At 33.3% G+C, this 26353-nt stretch overlaps 1 protein-coding gene across 1 annotated transcript; it reads right to left on the reverse strand.

Moving 5' to 3' along the window:
* Window positions 1-1056: 1056 nt before the first annotated feature.
* LOC128219419 (insulin-like growth factor-binding protein complex acid labile subunit) lies at window positions 1057-26353 on the reverse strand. Its single transcript, XM_052927228.1, has 4 exons — window positions 26231-26353; window positions 21220-21374; window positions 18542-20987; window positions 1057-1119 (listed from the first exon to the last, which is right to left on the reverse strand). Exons 1-4 carry the CDS (start codon window positions 26267-26269, stop codon window positions 1057-1059), a joined length of 2703 nt encoding a protein of 900 aa, XP_052783188.1. The 5' UTR covers window positions 26270-26353.

The raw sequence follows: 26353 nt of genomic DNA on the forward strand, positions 1-26353 counted from the left end.
AAATGTAAAATCAAATGGGTTTTGAATTAATATTTTGGATAGTCTATGTTTGAAAACAACTAACTTCATGCCAACGAAACAAAAATCTCAAAAGAGAAACTCAAATACGAAGAAAAAGCAAAAAAGACAATTCACCATCCATGTACACAGCGCCGCGCGAGTGACCATGCTGAACAGTCGAAAACCGGTTTGAATAATTCGGCCAGTAAGAGCCCACGGACATAGGCTCGAAGAAAAAACGTGCAAAAGGTCATTTTCAACAGCGACCTGTTCTAGAATATTTCTATATATATATATTGTCTATTTTTGATACACCAACGCTTTCTAGCAAGACTAACATGAATGTTCGGGCTCTCAGTGGTCAGTATATGTATAGTGTAGTGGTCAGTCACCGTCCTTTTCTGATCCGTTCAACCCGGCTAGTCAAAATAACATCCTGTCTAGTGCTCAAACACCATTTAGGTGTGTTAGTATCATCGAATACATTAAAACACTAACGTGAATGTTTCTCGTTTTCAAACTGTCGGAAAATATTTTCTTATACGAGCATAAAACTTAATGACTTGGACAGCAAGTGGACTAAATCGACAAACGAGTAGCTGTTGTAGAAACTACCTCTGTCACTTCTGCCAAGGATGAAGCTAAGCTTCTAAAAGCTTCTTGAAAATCATTACATGACACTTGACTTGAAAAGGCCCAAGAACACAAAAACAGCATGATTTTGGATGCTGAGTTTTGTAGCCTGATCTTCTACGGCATCCCGAAAAAGACTGTTAAAAAACACAAGCAGCAGAGGGCAGGGTCACCCAGGAACCGGGACCAGTCCCAGCCACCTTTGAAAATGAAGAGTCGCGAAATAGAAAAACAGTTAAATGCGTAATCCAAAACGTCCTTGGTCTCGACGCCTCCAGCATGTTGCATTACAAGGCACACAGGTTGGCCAATATCGAAAGGTCTGGGAAACACCGCCCTATTATAACATATAAATGTTCACTACTTTAATGATCGTGAACATGTCCGCCATACGGCTGTTTCTGAACAAATGAGGCATCTGTGTCAGGATCTAACTACACAAGGAATGGCACGACGCGCGAAAGAAACTCTATCCAGTTCTTCAAGCTAAAAAACAGAAAGAATATGAAGTGAGATTTACTGGTTATAAACATAAATTCAAAAATAAAGAGACCACACACAAAGCTTACACTACTCCTAAATAAGGGGGTTAGGAAGACCCTCTAGACAGACATTAGTTCATAGAATATCAACGGACCGTAGATATATCAATAGATCTTATTGAAACACACGATATTCGCTTTTTCATTGAAACGTGGTTTTCAGCTAATAATAATTTCAATTTAAATATACATGGTAACTGTGATCATAATTTTGTTTGATAATAAGTCACCGACTTCCAAAAAGAGTCGTTGTTCTGTTGGAATATCCGTTAACTTAAAATCTGAATCAATTGATAAAAATAGTTTTGTAAAGAAATTGTTAAGAAAAATAATTGTAGATCATGTTTTCATTTCAATAATAATATTATTGTATGATGTACATATATTCCACTACATGATTTTAAATGTTTAAGTAAAGCTATTGATATTTTTGAGGAAATAGAAATAGGCATAGAAAATCGCCAGGAAAAAAAACATAACTGTAGACCTATAAAGCCGAACTTCAGTAGGATTATTCAGTGTTTGATAGATTTCTTGATGATGACCAACATTTGCAATTAAATGTTTACGATAATATATGAGTAAATAAAGACCATATGTTAGATATCTTTGACAAGCGAAAAAAACAATAATGCAAATCAACTAACATTTTAAGAGGCAATGGTAGATTACATCATATACTGATAGTGGCTTATTTATATGTTTAAATACAAACGGGTCAAATGTGGTAGATTACTAAATAGTAAACAGTCTTGTTTTTTAAAAGTATGGCTTTTAGAAGTAATGGAACCTTGCGTTTTATAAAACATACGAAAAAGAAAATTTGGTTAAATGGAATGCTTTGAGACACACAAAACATTTAACAACTCCAGAAATAAGTTTTTGCACAACGATGAAAATAAACTTAAATGTCTTGATCAAAACAGAAAATGTTATAACATTAAACGCATATTAGGAAAAATCCAATTTAAGCCCAATGAGGGCGACTGTATGAGTTCACTTTCAAGGAAGATTCAAAGTTTTTTGGACAAATATAAAACAGACCCCAAACAAAGGGATGATGATACAACTGGTGTAGCAATAAATACCATGTATAATCATTTGAATAATTTAAACGGGGCACCCGAAACCAATATCGCACACAATTTGTTAAAGGCCTACAGGCGATGTATTATTTTGTTAAATCATACATTAAATAAAGAAATGACAGGTCTTCTCCAATTGTCTCATAGATAGGCATCAAACTGGGAGACCCTGCTAGCAGCATATCGTGTCTTTTTTTTCTAAAACAACATTTTAGATAACAAAAACGACTGCTAAAATTGTATTATAGACGTTGATGAACTGAAAATAGTCTTTCTTTTATTCACTAAGTCGCGGTAGATTTTGCAATTGACACAAACACTTTACAATCATTTTTGAATGTTAACGAATATTGCTGAAAAATACTGTAATACTCGCGGGGCGTCTGATTGCTTTACAGGATATGGCGTTTACAAATATAACTCAAATATTAGCACAGTATATTTATTCAAATGTTTCAGTGTATATCTTCTAAAATGATGGAAACTGGCGCCGCAACTTGGCAAAGAGTAGCATAGCATCTTTCTCACTTCATAATCTTTTTGCCGTTTACAAAAATTTAGATCAAGCCATCGGAAATATTATTGATTTTTTTAACTCGCTTGTTCTACTTACCATTCATCCTGGTGGATATATATGAGATCACCATAAAAGACCTCATGTAGAAATCATACACACGAAATTATGTCTGAAATAGGTGTGCGACGTTCTCCTTGTCGTGAAGCTCTTTCTGGTGATCTTTGTCGAGTACCCAAATCAAAATACAGAACAATCTATATGATCATGTACTGGATCTAATTGATCACTTTAAACGAAATCACTATAATATATAAAACGTATACTATGCTTAATCATGTCACTGGTAACTCGGCATCTGAAATAAAACAAACTCTTACATGATTCACATTTTGAAAGTGATCGATACACAAATATACCAAGATCTAAGTAATTATGTTACAACTGCAGTCAAAGTATGATTAAAATCCTTTTGTGTTACGCCAATAACATTCAGACTTTAGAGCCAAATATTTAAAACCACATGATTACACATTGAAACAATGGAACACATGTCAATTTACTATTTGAAAAATCAACAAAATATCTGGATACTCTGTCAAAGTTTATTATGCAATCATCTTAAGAAACTAATTATTATTTTTCGCTTTATCAATAATACTAAAAGTCTGGTTTTCTGTAAAACAAAACATTACAATTTTGGCTTTATATAAGTTTCATTTGCAAAAGCATGTATATATGCTATATCAAATCAGCTGAGTTCAGTGTAAAGAATATTGCTTTTTAACTAACGCGGCCTTAATCGTTATGTCTTTAAACACGAATAGGCCATATCTCCATTGTTTTATTTAAATGTTTTCATTAGTCGTAGTCATAAAAATGTTACTTCATGTCATCTAACTTTTACTTTAAATCGAAAGCATATACACAATTAAAAAACATTGCAAAGAAATTTATACTTTACTTGTAGAGAAACTACTTCATCAAGAATATTAAAAGTTTAAATTAATGCAAAACAACACGGCTTACTTCCGGATATGGCACCAAAAACGTCGGTATACAGGCCGAATGGAAGCTTCTTATTAGAAATCTAGCAAACTAGAGACTAAAATTAGCACATCAGCTTAGTTTTTCACATAAGTATTAAACAAAAAGTAAAATGTTATTTTATATAAATTCTTTATTGATTATTAAATAACGAGGATTCGTACTTTTATACGAACAATTTGAAAGATTTTGTTTCCCCCTTTTAATAACCTTGTGATATCGTTTTGTTATCACATAACTGACATTTTTAGGAATCAAGATTAGATAAATTATGTATAATCACGTTCCCATCACAGTTTGAGAGTTCATATCACACCGGCCCGACTCCGACAGGACATAATGTGATGAGTTTAGTTAAAAGAGAGTGTTTTGGCATGCAGCGGCTCTATGACGTTACATGAATTTACGAAAGTATCTGTCCGGCTACCTTGCCGTTAATTGGTATACGTAAAGTGTTCCGTGTGGATTAAAATAAATGTGCGGTCGATATGTATGGGCGCTGAAGCCACGGGGAACCTCCGCTTAACGTCTTTCATGTTATATAAATAGTTTATTGATGACTCCGATTACCAAACCTTCTCTCTTTGATTGACTGCCGATTGTTTTATGACTTTACAACCATTCCGCCACATGACCAAGTACTACGCTTACGCGCCGGACTCATCGCATTAATACAAGCGAGCTTTGGCGGAGTTGGACAGCTATTCATTAATTTAGAAGCTAATTCCAACATAAGGGAATTTACTGATATAATTGTTTGTAACAAAGAGAAATAATTGAAATAACAAAATTCATTTATGTCTATTAACTTAAGAAAGTTAATGGACATTAGCGAGTATAAACAAACAGTTATCGAAACGACTTTTCAATGTCCTGGTCATTGCCGTGTACACTCTCACGGCTAGTATAAATAAACGAAGAGAGTGTTTGCGAACGAGAAAACAATATGTGTACCGAATTATTGAAATTCCCAAAATTAAGAAAAGGAATATTTTCAAGGATGAAATATGTTATATTTTTGAAAACATGACCAGACTTGTTTGTATGTTCAGATTAAAGATTTTTACCGTGTTTATGCAACTCCTCATTACACTGACACATGTTGCAACAGATATATGTATTATGCCTCCTAAAGAGTAAACCTCAAAACTAAATAAAAAATAAACAAAATAAACATTATGTGTTTTGGTCCTTCAAACGATGTTTGCATTGTGGAAGGCCTTTAAAGATAAATATCAACCATGCATATTAATTAAACTAATATTAAATGCATGTTCATGTAAAGTTATCCTCATGTTAATATTTTCGAGCATTTATTACATTTGTTAAAGAGACTTGCTCATGTTTTTGACCAAAAATTGGTTTTCCCAGTTTTGCATCATTATTTTTTTCTATGATATCGAAATTCCAGAAAAAAATAAATTAAAGTACGAACAAATATTTCGGTTTAAGTTGGATGCGAACACACGCCAGTCAAGTAAAAAACAAAATAAACAACCGCCGACGCCTTAACCGATAGGCCAAAAAAAAACTTTATCAATAGATATTTCGACATTTTAGCAATACATTAATAACATCGCATGATAATGTCTATCAACCAATCTCGCAACCAGGATCTGCTGAATCATTGACAATTGTGGTATTCAAAGACGATATTTGAGCAAATTTCAACATTTGCTGAATGGTTCTAGCTGTCAGCACCCTCTTTTTACTCTTTTAATGATTTACCTCACTTTACGCCGTAATAAAAAAGAGTGCATTTTACAAACCATACGCAGTCCCTTAAAGAAATGTATAGTGATGCATGTGCGGTGTGTCCGTGTTATTCTGTATATTGTGTGTCTCTCGTAGAAGGAAGTTTTTTTAGCCTAAGCCTTGAAGGCTTTCGTAGAGCGTTGGGTACTTGGATAATCTGTGCAGTTAACATTGTATGACTAAACTATACAGCAAGGTTTCATATGGTCACGGCCATGTTTTATATTGTCAGTGTTGTTGATAATTCTCTACTTTAACTGCTAGTGTTACATGTATATTTTCTAAGGGCATTACTCGAGAACAACATTTATTTCATGTGTTACATGGTCTTTGATAAATACCTAACCACTCCGTTTGTTTGACACAATACGTCGGCATTTAATTATTAGTGTCTTCATTCCTTTTTATGTTTAATTCAAAGGTAAACCTTTATCCCGTAAAGTCGTATTCAGAACATGTACTTCAGTCTTCAAACAAAGAACAGGTATTCTAAAATGTAGAAAGTGTCTTGTTTAATTATGCGTGCTAAAGCTATTTTTCCTATTGTTTTTAAAAAACACACACACATAAAACCACCTTTGCATATAATCAAACCAGGCATTCTACAATAAATCTAAGCTTAATATTTCTCTTAATGGTAAACCACAAATAATCAAAGTAGCAGCGCTTTTGTATATTTTTAAATATGCCTTCCCTTTTTTTAGAAGTATGCATGAAAGGTTTGTTAACATTCTGATGTTGGAGAATAAATTAATTAATATCCCTTACTGTTTTCCTTGTATTATGAACCGATTTTTGCTGCAAAATAAGTTTTGATCCTATATATATATATATATATATATATATATATGCTTGAAGATTATATGTACAAGACATTTAAAATCGTGAGATTTCATTTTTATCTAGTCTGCTTTCCCTTCAAAAATGGTAGTCGCAGTGCGTGTAAAATATGTCATAATATGATCGCCTAAACGCTAATATAATGCACGTGGATGAACGCAACCGGTATGCATTTTTCTGCATTGTTGTATTATAAAATATAATTTCACTACCGCTCCAGGTAATATAAATGTCATGGCATTAATAAATGGAAGTAATATCATATTTTTCATAGTCATATATCATTTAGTTGGCTGTATAAAATGTAAAAGTGACAATATAGCATGCATTTTGGACTGTGTGTGTAAAATTATCATCATATGCTTAAGTTGTTGCTACGAACGCCGTCAGAGGCACAATTAAGTCACTGCAAAGTCATATTCGCATAGAAAATTAACCGTGATTATAAATGTATTGAGACAATAATGCAATGTAAAGGAATGAGGCATATGGCGCACTATAAAAGATGAAACTGAAGTCGTCGATATGAATTGGGAATATTTGAGATGGCCTTACAGGTTTTAATTATTCATGTGTATACTTGTTTATATCTACCTTGTCCCCAAAGTCGTCGATCTGGATAAAAAATAACGTTCACGCATGCGTGTTTGTACTAGCAATACGCAACACTACCGCAAGTACTCGCGCTTATTAGGAAACGAGTATCGGAAAATACACTGATTAGGTTGGATAGTCTTTTATACGAGTTCGATGCAAAAGTCGGACAAACCGTTATGATTTATATTGGGTTGCTGTCACAAGGAAAGGCTCTGCAATATAATGTTGAATGATTTATAATCATTTGCGTTTTTTTTTTAAATTTAAAACGCATAAATAAAGAAATAAAGTAATAGTATTATCACTTTTCATTTTCGAAATTAATTTCAATTTCCAAATTACGTCAGATCACCATTAATATTGAGCTAGAACGTGAAAAGGCAGTCATTTCGATATTCGACTGTAGGCGATTAAACCTAACGCAGAATAAATCATACCTTGACTGATTTTGGTAACTGGATATAATATTCCCATGGTATTAATTCGGTGTTTTATATTATTGAAATCCTAGTCTATTCAAAATAGAACAGTTTCCGTTGCGGGCATATCTTTCGAATTCAATTCATCACCAAGGCCCAAGAGGGTCACTCTTAGTATGATTTATTAAATGGAAACGTTAGCCATTTATAAACATATCACCTATGATGAATGTTAAGGAGCATAATTCATTAATCTAGCTTCCCCATGTCATATTTTTCCATTAAGAACCGTTTAGGGCATTTCATCAACTCGCTTTATTGGCCATCAAGTTGTATATAAAATCAAGCGATTGCCGGTTAGGTGATGTTGAAGCTATATGCACGTTATATGTCGTGCAAGTGTATTTTGCGTTTTAAGGATCATTGAAGACGGTTGTCGAAAAAACATTTTGTCTGTAAAAAATAAAATGTCTAATGAAACCGGATCAATAAACAATAGTTCGAATGTTGAAGGCGGCTATTGGACGTTTGAACGTCTATACACTACAACCGCCGCGGCGTACATTCCGATGGTCATTTCAGCGTACTTTGGAAACATACTGATCATAAAGATAATGCCAAACCGTGGTCCTCAAGCCTCCTCAACCGGCATACTATTCTCGATATTAGCTGTGATGGACATTTTTATAATAACATTCGGACCATTGCGTTTCTCAATTTCAATATTTTTAAATGTGTCTTTGTTCAACACTGCAAGAGGATTAAAGATTGCAGAATGGCTTATAACGTGCGCTCTAACAATGTCAACGTGGACACTTGTCATTATTACCATTGAGAGAATAATAAGTGTCCTCTTTCCGCTGAAAGTGAAAGGGATTTGCACTGTTAAACTCGTGGTTACCTTAGAACTCATCGTGTGCTTGATACTGTCGGGCTTTAACGCGATTCGCATTTTCACTTTTATATACTTGAAATATGTGGAAAAATTTAAAGGCTTTATGATTTTCGAAAAGTTCCAAAACGGTGTTCATTATTATCACTGGACGGAATTTGTCTTCAACTTTGTCATTCCGTTCTGGGTTCTCAGTGTTGGAAGCATCATCATTCTAATCAGATTACGACAATCGGCGCCTGGGAATGATACAACGCGACGTCAAACGAGGCTTGTGTCGATAACACGCAATCTCGTTGGAGCCAACATCACCTTCATCATAACAAATATTCCCTTCAGAGCGATAAACTTGCTACGGAATGCGGGGTCCCTTGAACACATGGGCGGACTGGAGCGGATGACAGTTGTTATGCTATGTATCTATGTTCAGTTTCTGAATCAGGCTCTTAATTTCTACGTATATGTGCTTAGTGGACAAACATTTAGGGAAAGTGCAAAAAAGATTCTTTGTCGGTGTTCAAACGTCTCAAACCCTAATTGATAGCGTTTGGTTTTTGGAGGTCAGTATTGATTATTTAAGGCTTATAGCGAATTTGGTTCCAAATCCACTTGGTTGATGCAAGCAAACAAATATGGAACAGCAACAGCAATTATGTAATTATTTTGATAAAGAAAATACTTTTTGTGATAAATCTAAGTGTTGTTACGTTAGCCGATTCAACGTTTTATTGTGGTTAGTCTTAAGTAAGTTCATAGTTTGTATGACCTTTATTAATTCAGCAATGCATAGTTTTTATATTTGGGTATGCTTATTTAAACCACCATTTGATTTTGTAACTGAAAATATGTCTCTGTAAACTAAGCTATGTTGCGTTATGATCATATATTGTTCAAGCCGTTTACATACTAACCTACTGTTGAGCTGTGACTTACAAAGCCTTCATACCAAACATCTACTCAAAACAATAGTTTGATATTTGTGAAATGTGTTTGCATGCTTATTACGTTTTATGTTTTGTTTTACGTGTCTGTTTAGCATTCAGCTGATTGGCTTTACATCTTGTTTGACAGCGATTAAAACGCATGTTAAATGTATTAACAATGTATATGAGAACTCTGAAATACACCTGTTCTGGTCTATCAATGACTCTTCACATGGTGTTAGTAGTATTGAAAGTAAAGGGTATGTTGCAACCACGCCAATTTTGTCTTAGATTTTTCAACTCTCTATACGTCTTTTTCTCAACATCTATTTATTCAAAAATTTACGCAACTAATTTAAAAAAAAACAAATGTTCGAGAAAATACTACATTAACTATCTGTAAATGAAAAGAAAACATAATTTAATAATGCTCAATTTGATTCATACTAGTATATTATTAACACATGATCAAAACGTTTGTGAAGTGCTTTGTTGTTTACTTGATGATTCATTCATTAAATTCGGCAAACAATTTGTACCCTTTGGGTGCTAATTATGCAACTCTACTTGCATATTTATTTTTATATTGTTATGAGAGTGAATGCATGCTCAACATCTTTAAGTCTAAGGAATTCAAAAACACGTCTACATGTTCTTAGTGCATTGATGAGAAATTGACCATCAAACATGAAATCAAGCGGGATGATTTTAACTTTAAAAATTGTAAATTGTCAGTCTTCAGATGGCGATGTTCCAATGTCCCCGTCTTATGGTGTATTCATTGTCGCAATTAGTAAGAATCGTTAGTATGTTCGGACGTGGATGAACTTTGTTCCTGTAATAAATTAATCACTGCTTAATTGTTAAAGCAATGATCTAGATATCGGAAATTGAGGAAAACCTTTTTTTATAATATTTGATTAAGCATTACGACAAACTCTTTAAATACAACTGCAGTCTTAAATTCCGGATTATCAATTGCAATACATGTACTGTAAAAAAGTTTTTGTAAAATCAAAATGTTTCCTCCAATAAGAAGACGGTATGTTGGTACTAATTTATGTTATTCATGGCTTTTAGTATTAAAAAAAGATTTTCTAGCAGATATAATTCATGTTTATCTCAACTCCTTGCGACGGCATTAATTGACTTACATTTATAACACGTATGTCATTTTTTCTTAAAGTCTCCATAAGCAGTGCTTTTAGTATCTTCCTCTTTAGTTTCAATTAACCTTAACTCTATTTACCTTTTTTCCGATATTGAAATATTTCTCAAAACCGCTTACGCTCGAGGTGAGAAATCTAGTGTGCGAATGGTAGTCTTGAAGTTTGAAAGTTATTTTTAAGACCATTTGCTCTTTTTTGGCTAACACAACTTCCTCATTTATGAAATAGTGTTCGTATTTCGTAATTCATTTCGTTTTTCCGTCTCGAAGACATAAGATTTCTAAATGTTTATTGTTTTCATTTATATTGTCATTGTGTTTTTGCTCCTAGTTTGTTCAGTTATACTTTCATTATAAGATTAAATGAAGGCATGACTTTAAATCTTGTTATGTCAAGCTATGTCAGACAGTTGTCTTAAAATGATTTTATCGTTACTCTTAATTGCTAGCACTGTTGCTTCAACATGGTTTCTTCTTTAACAAGTGAAGATGCTAAGCAGTCGTTGAGTACTTGAAATTAATTAATCAGTTTATATGTTGATTTTGGCGTTATTCTTTATTGGAATCAAGTTAATGCATGCTCTGATGAGGTAGAGCAGTTTTGAAGAGGGTATGGGTTGTTTGTGGTGTGTAAATCCGTTTATGTGGTGTACGTTTGCTTTTGTTGTTTTTATTTGTGATGTTAATATGTTTGTGGCTGTAGTTCATATAGAAACAAGCTCAGTAGCAAAACGTTTAAACATAAACCCGGCTAAATGGAACAGGCTAAACGCCAAAGACATAGAACATAAAATCACAAACAAGAAACATAGAAGAACAACACAAAACTCCACAAACAGCACAGTGTATACATACTATATATAAAATACTAGGTATGTTTATCAAGAATTGTTATGTTCCGCCTTGTTTATAAGGCCTAAAAATAAATTGTTTGGTTAGGGTAACATCCTTTTCAAAAATAGGTAGGGTAGGTAGGGTTTTTTTTAATATAAGGCTTTATATTAGAATGTAATTTTCATCATTGGAAAACGTGTTAAAGTTATCTTCTGAATATGCATTTAAGGTTTTAGACTACATATTAAAAAGCCTTTTTTATTTTACTTTTTCAAATCGACTATAAAAACGGTAGGGTCGGCGCCTATTCCGTAGGTAGGGTCAGGTTACCCGAACCAAATGTCTTTTTTTGTAGGCCTTATATACATGACAGGCTTAAATCAGTAAAAACACTTAATAACATACAACATTGCATTTTATTGACGCACTGATTTGTTTTATGACGTCATTTTAAAATGGTGCAATGATGCTTCTTAGGATTTAATGTCAGTAAAGTTAAATATAGACCGTATTTGACTAGTTGGAATACGGAATAATGTATTTTGTCATACACATCTCTTGCATATTTTTTTATTAACTTTTGTATATATTATTACATCAGTAAATATTATATACACATAATACTGATAAACGAGTAACATCTTATTAATGTCCATGTATATATATCTGTGAATACTGAACAAAATCTATCGCTGTCAGCTTTGTACGTAGAGCTGCTATGTACATTCATGTATATATTTTTTAATAATAGAAGCAGAGGGTATGTTTTGCAAAGAAAAGGTTTTATGTGGTAATTCCAAAACCAGTCGATTCCATTTTCTATTATGTATGTTCAGTTTGTTTTTAGTTAAGGCTATTTTTGCTTCCATTTCTTTACTTTCTTTAACGAATTTAATAAGATATTCGTATTTAAGTTGAGATTGGTTCACCTTACACTTGTAGATATAGTATTTTACTGCTTATATAATGAAATTAGTTATTACTGAAATATCTGTTTTGGGCTGTACACCAAATTATATTGTTTCATAATCAATAAGTTCTGGGATATTATTTTTAATGATTAGTTTTTTATATTTGACCAAAAAACTTGAATTTGATGGGTCCCCCAGAACAAGTGCTTTATTGTTTCGATATTCATGTTACACATACTACAAAGGGTATATTGGACTATCCTATTTGTGTCTATAGTACATTTAATGGGATTTAAATATATCGATTTCCAGTCGTTTACAAATACATTATTCCATTTATTTTGAGGTTATTCATCACTCCTTTAATGGTTTGTTTCATATAATGCTCATATACATATTTGTTTGTTTTTTATTCCTATTATTTTGTCAATCAATTTGACTTTTGGACCCATGTTTGTACAGTTGCTTTTTAACGTATGTTTGTATTTATCTGGTATACTTGAAATAAGTGAATGATATTTTAGAAAATCTATGTTTGACATAATATACTTTATTCTAAGTTCTTTAAATGTGTAAAATTGTTTTGTCGTGTTATTAAATAAATGGGGTATGTATATGACAAAATCTGTATACCATTCTTTGTAAAAATAGGTGTTTACATGTGTTGATATATTCATTATACCAAATTATTTGCGTTGGAATATGTTCTATTTTCTCAGTAAAATGTAATCTTGCCCAACTTGTAATTATATCTTTTAGAAATTTATTCTGTTTAACAGGTAGGATATATTTCGGTGAAAATTTTCCCTCAAGTAAAATTTTACCACCAAGTTTATTTATTTCCTTTAGATACGGTACTTTACAACTACAATTGATGTAATCGTCAAATATTCTTTTAATCCACCTTGTTTTTATTGTTGATATAAAATCGATCATTTTTAATCCACCATTTTTATAATCCTGTGTTATAATGTTTCTTGCTATGCTATCTGTTCTGGCTTTCCATCCCATAAAAAAGCTGTAAAGGTGTTTTACAATGGATTTAATAATCTGTTCTGGAGGGTTTTCAAGAACCGTTAATGAAACACAATTTTTGGAACTGCAAACGTTTTAATAACCGTTATTTTACCAATGAATGTTAAACCATGTTTTTCCATCTATTCAATGTTGAATATAGTTTTTACATTTGTAGTTTAATTCTATGCGTTTGTTTCTATCATTTGTAAATACAATGCCTAACGTTGTCGCTTGATCCGATGTCCACTTAAATTGCTTCATTTTGCAAAAAAAAACAACAACATATCAGTGAAGCGTTGTGAACCAGCCCTCAATACTATAGACTTATTCATATTGAATTTTAAACCTGAGCTATTGCTAAAATCGTTAATTGTGTTAAGAAGGGCGTAAATAGAAGCTTCAGTACTATTTACAAAAAAGTTGCATCATCCGCGAATAAAGTGTTTTTGAATTCTTCATTATCTTTGATTATTCTCTTTATATTAGAATTGTTTCTTATTGCTATGGAAAGCAATTCTATACTATATATAGTATTATAAATAAATAAGGGGATAGGGAACAACCTTGCCTTACACCGCGTTCAATCGTAAAAAAAATCTGATAAATGACCGTTGTTAGTTATACAAGCCTGTATATCGTAATAAAATAATTTTATCCATTTATTGAAAGAGTTACCAAAATTAAAATATTCTAGAATTTTAAACATGAATTCATGATCAATATTATCAAAGGCTTTTTCACACATCCCTTGCATATTTACGATAAGTGTATTATGAGTGTCTTATCGTACGCGTCTGTTGATAATAATTTGGCCAAGTGTGAGGTTTAGATTTTGGAGCTGATCCTTCTGCCGTTAATCACGATTAAAGGTCGGATTGCCCCTGATGCTTCAATTATTGTTAATGTAGGCGTTAGTTTGTCCTGTTGTATGATGCAAATGCTGAATGATAGGACCTTGTATGTATACACTTAATCAGAAAATTTCATTTATATTTCGAATACCATTTAATGTCATGTTTCACTTCTCAATACATAATGGCAAATGTTTCGAATTTTGTTTCATGTATGCAAAAATTTCTTTTTAGTGATATGAATTTGAGCATCACAGATACATTAATAGTTTACATAATAAGGTGTACCTTTCTTATACTTAAGAGGCATAAAGTACCTCATCAGGAGGAAGGTAGCTGTTAGGTGTCATCTTGTATCACACGTCAACCGGAAACTTTTATATTGGCCCAACACATTGGTGAAAAAAATGCATACTGTGGCAAATATAAAAGGAATTGTTCCATTTTTTGAAAATAAATTTCTGGACGGGGTAAAAAGAGGATTTGGAAGTGAACGGCCGCCATCTTGTTGATTGCATCGATCTGATAAAATCTATCGTAGGCACTTATCGAAATCCTGTAAGGCAAATAACAAAGTAAGTATAAATTGCAGCCTAACGTGTATGAAACTTACTTGTATGGTAACCGTGCGAAGAGAACATACCAAAAGTACAAAAAACAACAACATGTTTATGTTAGTGCACGTGTTAAGTATAAAAGGTATGCATATTTCTATTAAGTAAAGTCGAACCCCGTTGGCTCGAACTCCTAAATTCCTCGAGTATCTGAAAATCCAAGCCAAGCCGGATTGTTAACTTTCAGCTTAAAGAAATATATCATTGACATCTAGAGCCAACGAGGAATTCGAGCCTAGCGAACTCGAGGCAACGGAGTTCGACTGGTCTAGTGATATACGGGTACTTTGATGTTTGTTAAGTGTTAATAAACTATTACTGTTATCGCAGTCAATAATTGCTAATTCTAAATAAATTTCCAATCTAGATGGTTGTTTGTGTTTGCCTTTTATTTGTTGCTGCTACTACTGTTGATACATTTTAACAATACACACATTTAATAACAAGTGTCGTTTCTAATAGTTATTTTTGTTGCATTGTTGATAAACAACATTCACTCCATTTATGTATTGCTTTGTATTTTTCATATACATTTGAAATTATTTTCTCAAATATTTATGCAAGAAAAAAAGAAACAAGCTCAGTAGCAAAATGTTTAAACATAAACCCGGTTTAATGGCACTTGGTAAAAGCCATATAACATAAAAACAAAAAATCACAAACAAGAAACATGGAAGAACAGCACAAAATTCCACAAACAGCACATTGCATACATACTATATATAAAAACTAGATATGTTTATCAAGGATTGTACCGCCTTGGAACAGTCAGCAAAATGTAAATTTACTGGGGGTTTAAACCAGTTTAAGTGCACAAACCTCACTTTTATCCCAACAGTCCTAAATGAAGAAAACACGCAAATCCCCAAATAAAAATAAGGTAGTTATTGTAATGCTTTAATGAAGCAGTCGCTTTCTTTATGACATTATTAGATGCAACTCCAGCAATTATCACCACTAGTTGCCAGGAACATTTCTACGTGTGGATGCATTGGAAAGGGCTACACGTCTTAACGATGACTGTTGTCTTTTAACAAATTCGCAAAATAAGTCAAGAGAAATGGTAACAATAGAATGCAATGTACACTATTATGGGAAAAGCAATAAAAGTATATTACTTCAAACGTCGAAAGTAAATTAAGATTAAGGAAATATGTGATACAAATGTGATTTAACTTAAATTTCCACAAGCACGAGTAATATACGTTAATTGTATTTGTAATTGATACCCCTTCCACATGGTTACGACATTTGTCGATAGTTTCAACTCGCTAGTAATAACCGCTGAGTTGGATTGAAGAATTATTTTGACACGGCAAGTTAATGTTTTTTTTCCCATAGACACGAGCCTGTTGCAAGTTTGCATGCGATGTATAAGCATTAGTATCATTACTTTATAAAATCTTCGGAACTACTTTGACATTCTACGGCAATGCACGAGAACAGATATTTGTACGGTATGGTTTGAGTGCTACGGCTTTGTACTAGATTATGTTGCTATTGAAATTAAAGGGACAAGTTAGAGTGTTATTTAGCATGATCTGACGCATCCCGAGTACTCATTGAGAGTTTGTATAACTCAGTGATTTTGGTAATATATAAGAGTCCTTCAAGATAGTTCATGAGCTCCTTAGACATTTTTCCATATTGATCTGGGATTAGTTAGGTTCAAGTCTTATTGGAACATGAGAACGGTATGAACACGACTTTATCCGATATGCCGGTAGGTCTGTACGAGTTATTGACAACAGAAAGGGACGCAAACCATACAATACGAAATGTAATCTTCATTTTAGCTATTCAAGTTTGTGTGCGTTGAAATGGAATTCTGAAAAAGATGCAACACCTCTCTCGTCTATTGTGCTCCCATGTGTGGTACAGCTGTCGAATTGCATAATTACATAATTGCGATAATTGCATGCTAGGTCTGTGAAAGGCATAGTTTGAAACAAGTAAATTCATGAAGGCACTTGCCGATAATTTGCCGGAACAGACGGTGCTTGTTCATGGGCATAACATAGAACATGTAACGAACACTATAACTCTCTATACTCTTTATATCGTACCTTATTGTTCGATATGTCACCCAAATTTGGCCAAAACCCGGCATTTCAAATGGATTTTTGAAAATATTAAAATGTTTTTCAAAACTGATATTATATTAGTAAAAACGCCTTCAACTGATTATGCATAACAAGTTATAACTCCTGCCTATAATCAGTAAAAAGCATTTTATCAACCATACGCTGTTTATGTATTGCTAGTAGCTCATCTTTGATGAATATAACATTTGCACAATTACAATTTAATTAAACCAAATTGATGACCTCTTGCATATATTTCCACCTTTAATAATTAAACAATAGCAAAAAAAGTTTTGCATTTAGTTGTAAACATGGTAAATTTCTCTGTGCTTAAGAGGGATACAATTTCATCCAACTTTTGGCCAGTAAGAGCTACTGTTTGTACTGTGGTATAACAGAAATAATGCAATTAAACGAAATGATTATTGTTGTCCTCACAGTAGTGTTGCTTTGATCAGGAGATATTAAATCAGGTGCGATTTACAATGTTTTCTGCAGCCATTAGCTTTCATGAATTTAATTGTATATCCATTTTAACACTTTTCACAAAAAATATATATTTCGTATATGAAGCGAATGTTAATTAAGGGTTTAAAGGGTCCCTCACGTTTCAAATGCTAAAGCATCGACTTTGCAATGTCATAATCCGAAATGTGGACAAACTTCAAGTTCATTTAAGAGGTTTGTTAACATGCCGAGCTCCTGCGAAGTACATACACCTTGACTATCAGCAAACTAGGGGATCGCCTTTGTAAAATCTTCCTCCAAACATGCAACCTTCCCTGGCCGCTAAACATGTATCAGAAAAATATAAGAACAAAGACAGAATATATCACATTACTTTTGCCATGCAAGAATACCATATTCATATAACAATATATCATGAATAATAAATACATCCTACACCTATAGTTCTGTAACTAAACTCTGTATAGGCAATATACCACATGATTGTAAAGAATGAGAATATTCAACACAATGCAGTAACTTATTTTCGAACCATTTATGATTTTCCTCCAGACAAACATAACTTCTAATATAATGTTTGATTTCGTTGTCCCGAATATCGTTGCTTATATCAACATCATTTCTGATCACTACAATTAAATGGTTATATGTTTCGCGAAGAGATTTTTCGTATGCCGCTCTGAATGTGAACAAACACCATTCATCTATTATGTACAAAAACGATAAAACCAACACTGTGTGTTCGGACGATGCAATAGAATTGAGAATGTTTTCCTCTCGTGATGGCCCGAACAGAAAATCTCTGTCTGGAAAGCACACAGCATAGTTATTTGATTCAAACAACGGTAAAAGTCTGTGTCTTGCGAAGTCCATATCTGTGTCGTGGTATGTTATGAATAGATCCGTTGTACAAGTACTGACCAGTTCAGCGCTTTCTGTATACTCAATGGTCAAAGATGATGAATTACTTATCGCGCGTGATACAGTACTCGTACAATTAAATATCGACCCCCCGAAAGATATACCCGAATCTGATTCACCTTTACTTGCATTGATGGTGTTGAGATATTCCTGATTCATACATTTACCAGGCATATAATAAAGAAGTTTATTTGTAAAAAGAAGTTCCTTAGAGTCTACATAACGTCCATGCTTTAAATACGCTTTCATATCTTTGTCTTCTATGCTATGTTTCTGAATATTATGTGTTACAATAATTCCAAAGCTAGATTTTGTGCTTTTAATCTTCTCTTGAGCAATTGACCAAGACATGGCAACGTTTTCAGGCATCGAATTACCGGTTACAATTATTATCATTCTTTTACTGCGCACAACAAGGTTGCTCACGTTTTGCTGGAAAGAATAACCAACAATGAAGTCTCTGTCCGAATCAACGACAGTGTAGTTGTTTTTACAATGTTCTAGCGGTTTAACGACTTTTTCGAGAACCCAATCATTGTCGGAACTCTTGTGAACAACCATACAATCTATTTCCTCAGCATTATTTCCAGTGTCGTTATCAAGTGGATGTAGTCCCCAGTGTATAAACATCAACACTTTAATTTCGGTTCGAAATGAATAAATCAATGCAATTGCTATTATTACTAGACACACTGTTACAAATGTTGCAATGGAAGGCAACACAGCGTGTTTTATTTCATCAAATTCATTTAACGAACTTTCTTTGCAAATAAACTCGGCTTTACTGACTTTCACTATTATATTGCCGTCATTTTGTAAAGTATTACACGTAACCATGTCCCAATCTGTAACAATATCCTTGTTACTTGTAATCCAATTCTTCAACCAGACAACATTGCAATCACACACATAGGGGTTGCCTGAAAGCATTATTGACTTGGCGCCAAGTCTGACCAGCGTTTGTGGTAGTCGTATGAGATGGTTAGATCTTAAGTTCAGAGTTTCTATCTTATTCAAATTTTGGAATACACTAGAATCAATGGTCTTTAGGTGATTATGACTAATGTCAAATATCTTCACTCTTCCAAGGTAAGCGGTATATGCAACATGTGTTATGTTGTTATGACTGAGTATCAGCTCTAGACTTCCAACAGGCATATTGTCTGGAATATCATTCAAATTAAAACCAATGCAGTCCACAATTATATTGCCAGTCAACGCTCTTTCATAACATTTACAAGGAATTGGACAAGTTGATACATTTAAAGCGCACAATGTCTGATCCATTTCTATTTCCAAAATATTTTTTCCATACAATTTCTCAGGTGACTGACAAATCCAACTTCCAAATAACTCTTGTACGTTTCCTATACTGTTGTTTTTTATGAGAAAATTCACAAATGATATAATTGGGTTAATGCGACAATTACATCTGACTGGATTAGCTGTAAACTCTAGTTTAAAATGAAGCAATACGAGCTGCAAAGATGTATTCAGAGTAATGTTTTCCTGGTCAATTTGAAAGCCCAAGTTTGTGATATTGCTATGCCCAATTTTGACCAAGCATGGGTCATTTGATTGTTGATAAATATCTGAACGATCTGGAGTACTTGCTGATTTGACAACACTTCTCAGAACCCTGTTCATGTTCATGTTAAGTAAATAGTCTGTAAAATTCTCGAAAGCAATATGGGTACGTTCAAAACTGGCAATTTTGAGACCACGTACATAAAATATAAAAGATGGTAAAATTTTGATCGGATTTTCATCTACGTAAATCTCTGCAAGACTCAAAGATTTCATTGGGAATGAGTGTTCACTTAATGTTCGTATACTATTAGCCGACAAGTCCAAAATCAGTAGTTCTTGAAGACTGCTAAATGAGCCATCTTCAATGAACTCTATCTTGTTTTTTGCTAAGTTCAGGCGGTGAAGTGACGTCAAAGGTGTAAAATCATCCTTGTGAATAACCGACAAATCGTTTGAGCTTAAGTCTAGTAACCGCAGCTCTGAAAGCTCAAGAAAAACTCCTATAGGTAAACTATGTAAATTATTAACACTGAGATCCAAGTTTTGAATCCCTAAAATTTTCGAAAAGGTGTTTTCTCCAAGAGAACGAAGACTGTTGTTTTGTAATGAGATCATATGTATCAATCCATGAAATTCAAACATACTCAGATCGGTAATATTATTCTTTTTCATGTCCATAGATCTTCGGAATATATCAGTGGGTATGCTAAGTGATTGTGAATCAGCATAGTGCTGGTGCATATATCCGGTCCTCGACAGGTTATTTGGTAAATACACTGTATCCTGGGTCCAAGGAAAGTTTGAATGTGGAACCTGTAAACCATTGTTGGGCAAGTCTAGCGTTTGAAGATTGGGAAATATGGACGATAGATTCTCTGGTAAATCAAGCCAGTGTGTGTTGGTAATAGAAATTTCCGCCATATTTTCAAAAGAATCCCTTTTATCAAATAATGACCATATACTCTCATTTGTAGATCCAAAATTCACAAACGCAAAAGAAACAATACTTTGAAAACTATCGCATCGAACATCCTTTAAACTGATTAAATCCCCTCCTGTAATTAGCGAACCTAGGAACGAAAACGTTTTAAACTCTGTTAAAGACAAGAGAGCGAAAATGCTGGATTTGTCAAAAGCACATCCTGTTATTTGAAGCATATACACTTCTCTTTCTGGTAAAGGTTTTGGATGCGGATCAGGTCGGATGACGACTGGCGTTGGAAATGTACATTTCAGATGAATCGCTGTATTTTCAATTTCATTCGCACTCGTAAGATTTGCTACGATTTGTGAAGTGTTGACGACGCATGGATCCTCCAGAGTGTTATGTACCACTATGATTCTGAAAATACAGAAGTAGATGTCTATATAGACTATGTGTAGAATGTATGCTTAGTTAAAGGTTTGAATTCAATCAAATCATGTTTGACCTAACAATACCACTTTATGCAAAATACAACAACATTTTTTAAGGAACACATGAGTGAATTAAATTACGTTTCAATTTACGGTATGAAAATTATAATTTAAAATGGTATTTATAATGTCAAATTTGATTTTTGTTTCGAAAATACCTCACATCCATCTCAAGTGGCGTTCCCCCACTAGCAAACAGCGGTGGAATATTTTGGTCCTTGTCCTGCTGTACCTGACAATCCGGCGGTTCCGTTACCATTGATGCCGGAAGTAGCAGTGAAATAAAGAGAAAAAACTTCGTCTTCGGAGGCATCTGAAACACGTGAAATAAAACTAAGACGTGTGTTCAGTATTGCTAATATTTCGAAAACAAATAAACCAAAGTATACATGTGTTTTCGAAATATACCTGCGTATGCTTATGTCAGCGTGAGAGGGTTTGGTGTTTGATGTTCTAATTTAGATTTAGATAAAACCATAAATAAACATCTCTTATTTGTTTTCAGTCAAAGAAAATGATAGGGAATATCTTTATTATCTGTTAGGTTTGCGTATATTCCAAGTGTAACTCTTCCTTTTTCTGTCATTATTCTGTTGTGAATTGTTGAGAACACTCATCTTGGATCTTTATATGATTAACACATTAAACTGAAACTATTTAAATAAGCAAAGGGTATGATGCTTTTATGAGCATTTCTGGGTGGTAAAATACTTTATTTATAAACATGAATTTTTTACCCACCGTACGGAATGTTTTGCTCTTACAACTCTTTTTGTTCGATTAACAAGTGTATTTATAAATATTGAAATAATCTCTTTTTGTCAAGTGTGCTGTTTTAATAATTTAATATTTAAATCGACATCTTGGCTAAATACGTGTGCTACAGTATACTGAGCAGTATTGCAAAACTTTCTGGTTTAAACATGCAGTTTATGACGAAGGCATTATCAATCTGATAAAGATTACGTTTATTGAAAGTAAACAAATGTGTTGTTCCCACCACCTCCATTGCCTTAACCTTTACCTGCTAACCATAACGTTATCTAAATAATATAATGTTTTCCGTGTGGGCGTTGTCAGTTCTTGCTTTTTTTATTTCATTAACTAAATACATAAGAAGCTAATATGAGATAATAGAATAGTATCTTACAATATTGCAAAAGCATAAATGAAAAAACCCAGTACATCTCGTTATTAAATGCAAGTTAGGCGTACAAATACCCCCTCCCCCCCCCCCCGCCAATATACCTTTTAAGTACGTAAACGTAAGTGGAAACTTACTCCTTTTTTCTAAATCAATGTTTATCAATCTACAGATTTTGAAAAGGTAGAGGATATTTAAAAACTGCTTTTATAGTTATATATACACCACCATGAGCTGTCGTAAAACAGCGCACTCAACCTTTACGCCGCTTTGTCTTGCAAATGAATAAAATAATGATGTAATATATGCCTGTCAAAAGAAATAAAAGAGTCAAATTAGAAAGTACACACGAAACACCGCAATGCGACAAAACCAGGTTTTCAATGTTTGACAGAAGAACTTTACCCTTTGTTGTGAGATTCAGTTTGAACAATTTGTTTTCTACTTTAAAAACAGTAACCTTGAGCTTCACCCTAGGGCCCCAAACGCAATCCCATGGCATTCTTTCATAAACTCTTCCTACATACCATGTTTGGTCACAATATATTATGAACCCTTAATGAAGTTATTTAGTATCAAACGGTTATCTGTTTTTTTAAAACTCTGACCTTGACCTTAGGGCCCCGAATGCAATCCCATAAAAAGGCATTAACTTTTCTATTATACCAAGTTTGACACAATATGTCAACCCTAACTTAATTTATTCAGCAATAACCATTTTTCTATCTCTAGCAACAGTTACCTTTAATTTAACCATGACTCTCGGGCCCCCAAACACAATTCCATGAAAGGTCTTCATAAACTCCTCCTTTTTTATCAAGTTTAGTCGTAATATGTCAATCCTAACTAAAGATATTCAGTGCCAACCATTTTTCTATTTATAGTAACTGTGACGTTGACCTTGCTTTCGGGGCCTCAAACGCACTCCAATGTACGTTCTCTATTAACTCTACCTATATACCAAGTTTGGTCACTATATGTCGAATCTAACTAAAATTATTCGATACCATAGGTGAGTTTGACACCGACCTACAACCGGCCCGTCCCAACAACGACGCACGTTATTCCAATGACAAGGTTTCACTTTGTGAAACCCTGGTTAGAAATATGAAAATGTGACTGTCAAAAGCTTTATTGTTTTTAAAAAGGGCCATAATTCGTATTAAGGGTTAATATGGAGTTATGTTGCCTAATTGTTAGAAAGTTGTCAATAATTATGTAAATTATTATGGCAACTGAATGAAGGGTATAGAGATTATTATAAAAAGTCCAAGACTTTAACGTGACACAATGTGTCCAAAAACAGTGGCCGTTATTTGTATTTATAATCATATGGAGTTATGAAACCTCATTGTGTGCTGGTCCCGAACAAGTGTATGAATTATTTAGTAAATTTAATGAAGGGTATTGAAGTTATAAGTGAAAATGCCAGCTTGGCCTTAAACTTTAACCGGACGCCGGGGCGAGTAGTAAATCCTCCTTATTCTTCGAATATTCAAGCTAAAAATGCAAGGTTTAAGAGACATGGTTGTAGGTTATAGAATGATGAAACTTGCTCTTCATTATCTTACCGACGACTGTGGTAATTGCCAAACACGTAGTATTTGTTTATTCTTTAGATAACCTGATAACCTGAATTGCCGTCTATTTGTTTACGGATGTTTGTACGAGTGTAATCATCGTTTCGTTTAAAACAGGAACAAATACGGTGATCATGTTACTTCTAACCTAGTATATGCGAAAACATATTTCAAATAATACTTTAAATACCTTTTATTAGGCGTATGATTTTATTTGTGCTCTTATTGACACAAAAACACATATGGTTTCTATATAAGACCAATCTCAACCCATATGGTGATTACATCCGTATTTTGATAACCATTAAAGTAGTAAAATATTCTTAAATGGATGTTTATCAAATATGATATTATTAATAATTTAAAAAAAAATAGTCTTTTCAGGAAACTTCGAAGCGTTGTCGCGCTGCTAGAGGGAGGCGTAATTCAAAGACTTATTTGTAAATGATTTAAGACTTTTCCTTAAAATATAGATACTGACAGCCTTTTCTCCAGGAGGTTTTGAAGTGCTGTCGGTTGGCCACGGGTTCTATTGGAAGTTGTATGAATAATTTATTCGGAACTACATTTAACGATATCCTTGTTAGGAGGCTTACTTTTAGTTCAAAATTTTGGGAGTCCTTCTTGGGCTCGATTCCCGGTCTGAGCGCGTGAGTTTGGTTTGTGGTCACCAAGCAGGGAGGGTGGGTTTAATGTAGGTACTCCGATTTCCCGTTCGAACGTGAATAATTCATATATTGTTGTTATAGCTTGTTTCACAATCGTTGTAAAATAAATAAGTTTAGACTATGCTAAAGGTTATCAAAACAGTACTTCACTTGTGATTGAAACTAGTTTATTAAGAAGATGTAGATAGAAGACGAACACAAGAAGTATCCCACTGTTTTTCTTTAATTTATTATATAAATAACAATTGTCACTACCTAATTACTTAATTTAGAGTGCGAACATACCTACGTATCAAGTACTGGCATACGAAGCGTAGTTATAAGCACAACCAAGAAAAGCTAAAGCACAACGTTTTAGTAATCAAAATATTTCACCGCTGAAATAATCTTTAAATACACTTTGAAGAAGATTGAATATTTCAAAATGTTACAGTCACGTACGTACAATTTGTAGGATACATTTTGATGATTTAAAAGCCTCAATTTAATGCCTTTCAGTTGTATCAATATTGTCTACACCTTTAAGCACATTTAAGAAACCTCGATGCTTGATTTAAGACGCCCATACAATGAAACTAAAATCTTTATCCTTTAATTAAAACATTCATAGTAGTGTTCAAATTAAAACTTACCTTTAAACAGTCCGGTATATGATTTACGTGAACAATATAATATGTAATTACTAAATTAATTGTAAAACGTCTTTCACCAAGGAATTCACTTGATACAGAAATAAACAAACAATAATTTCGGGGATTTACCCGTGATAAAAATTGACAGTAGTTTAGTCATTATCTCAAATATGAAGAGGTTAAATGCTTGACTGACTATAAAAGCGATGTATTCGCACATGTGATAAAATTGTTCATATGATTGAGTGTTTTGTTCTCGCCTAGCTTGTAGGATTACAAGTTTAATCAAGGAGACCATACGTGCGTGGAAAAAGTCCAGCCATTAAAACGTTTCAATTGTTGTTTTATTTATATTTGAGGAAAAATATTTTTAAAAAGTTAAACATACATCCTTTGCAAGATGTATGAGTGTTAAAAGGACTTGTGTAAATTTTACGGACAATACATTTTTAATTGATGACTCAGTTTTTGCAGTCGACAATATTATAACTAGATCATATTTTGGTTTTATATTGTGGTTATCTCCCTTGAATTAGTTTTCTTTGTTGTCTCCTGGTTATTGCTAAGCAACTATTTTACATGTTATTTGTATCTTTGCAATCATCTGGCTTGTTAGTCCTTTAAACCAGTCTGTGTACAACGGAAGGTCCTTTTTAAACATGGATTGGCACGTAACCATTATAATGCAAATCAAAGTATTATAAGTTGTCAATAAATAGTAGCACGAGGTTGTATAATCCTATGGAATACTTTGACCAACTCGAACTATCTACCACCGACAAATTCCCATTCGCGTAATGTTAATTGTATTGACGGCTACAATAACATGAATTAGACTAAACTGTATCTGAAGCTAATTATGTTTTCCTTGTTAAAATTCCATTATGTGAACGTACATATATATCCACTGTGTTAACAGTATCACATCATTAACTTTCAAGCGAATTTCTCATTGCGTCGTTGTGGTAAAACATAACGAATGTGTATTTATTTCGTTAACCCATTAAAAAGAATAATTTGATATAAATGATCCTTTATGAAAATGCGTATGTAATTACACATTTCTGAAAACTGTATACATGTTCATATTAATAAACGTGTAGTGATTATTGAATATCCAGCATTCATACCATTTCATAATGTACCTTTTTTGAGATTAAAAAAAGTTGATTGCAACGTTCCATGCATCCATGTTTCCAAAATCAAAAGAGAAGATGATTGTCACGTAAATTAATCACTCCTGTCTGTATGCTTGGATTGTACATCCG

The sequence above is a fragment of the Mya arenaria genome, chromosome 15 (genome assembly GCF_026914265.1).
Source record: "Mya arenaria isolate MELC-2E11 chromosome 15, ASM2691426v1".
Taxonomy (NCBI): domain Eukaryota; kingdom Metazoa; phylum Mollusca; class Bivalvia; order Myida; family Myidae; genus Mya; species Mya arenaria.

Coding starts and splice junctions, on each gene's coding strand:
- LOC128219419 (XM_052927228.1), bottom strand. CDS start 26,269: ATGGAACGTTGCAATCAACTTTTTTTAATCTCAAAAAAG. Junction 20,988..21,219: donor CCACTTGAGATGGATGTGAG/GTATTTTCGAAA, acceptor CTGTATTTTCAG/AATCATAGTGGTACATAACA. Junction 1,120..18,541: donor GTTATTCTTTCCAGCAAAAC/GTGAGCAACCTT, acceptor TCTGTTTTTTAG/CTTGAAGAACTGGATAGAGT.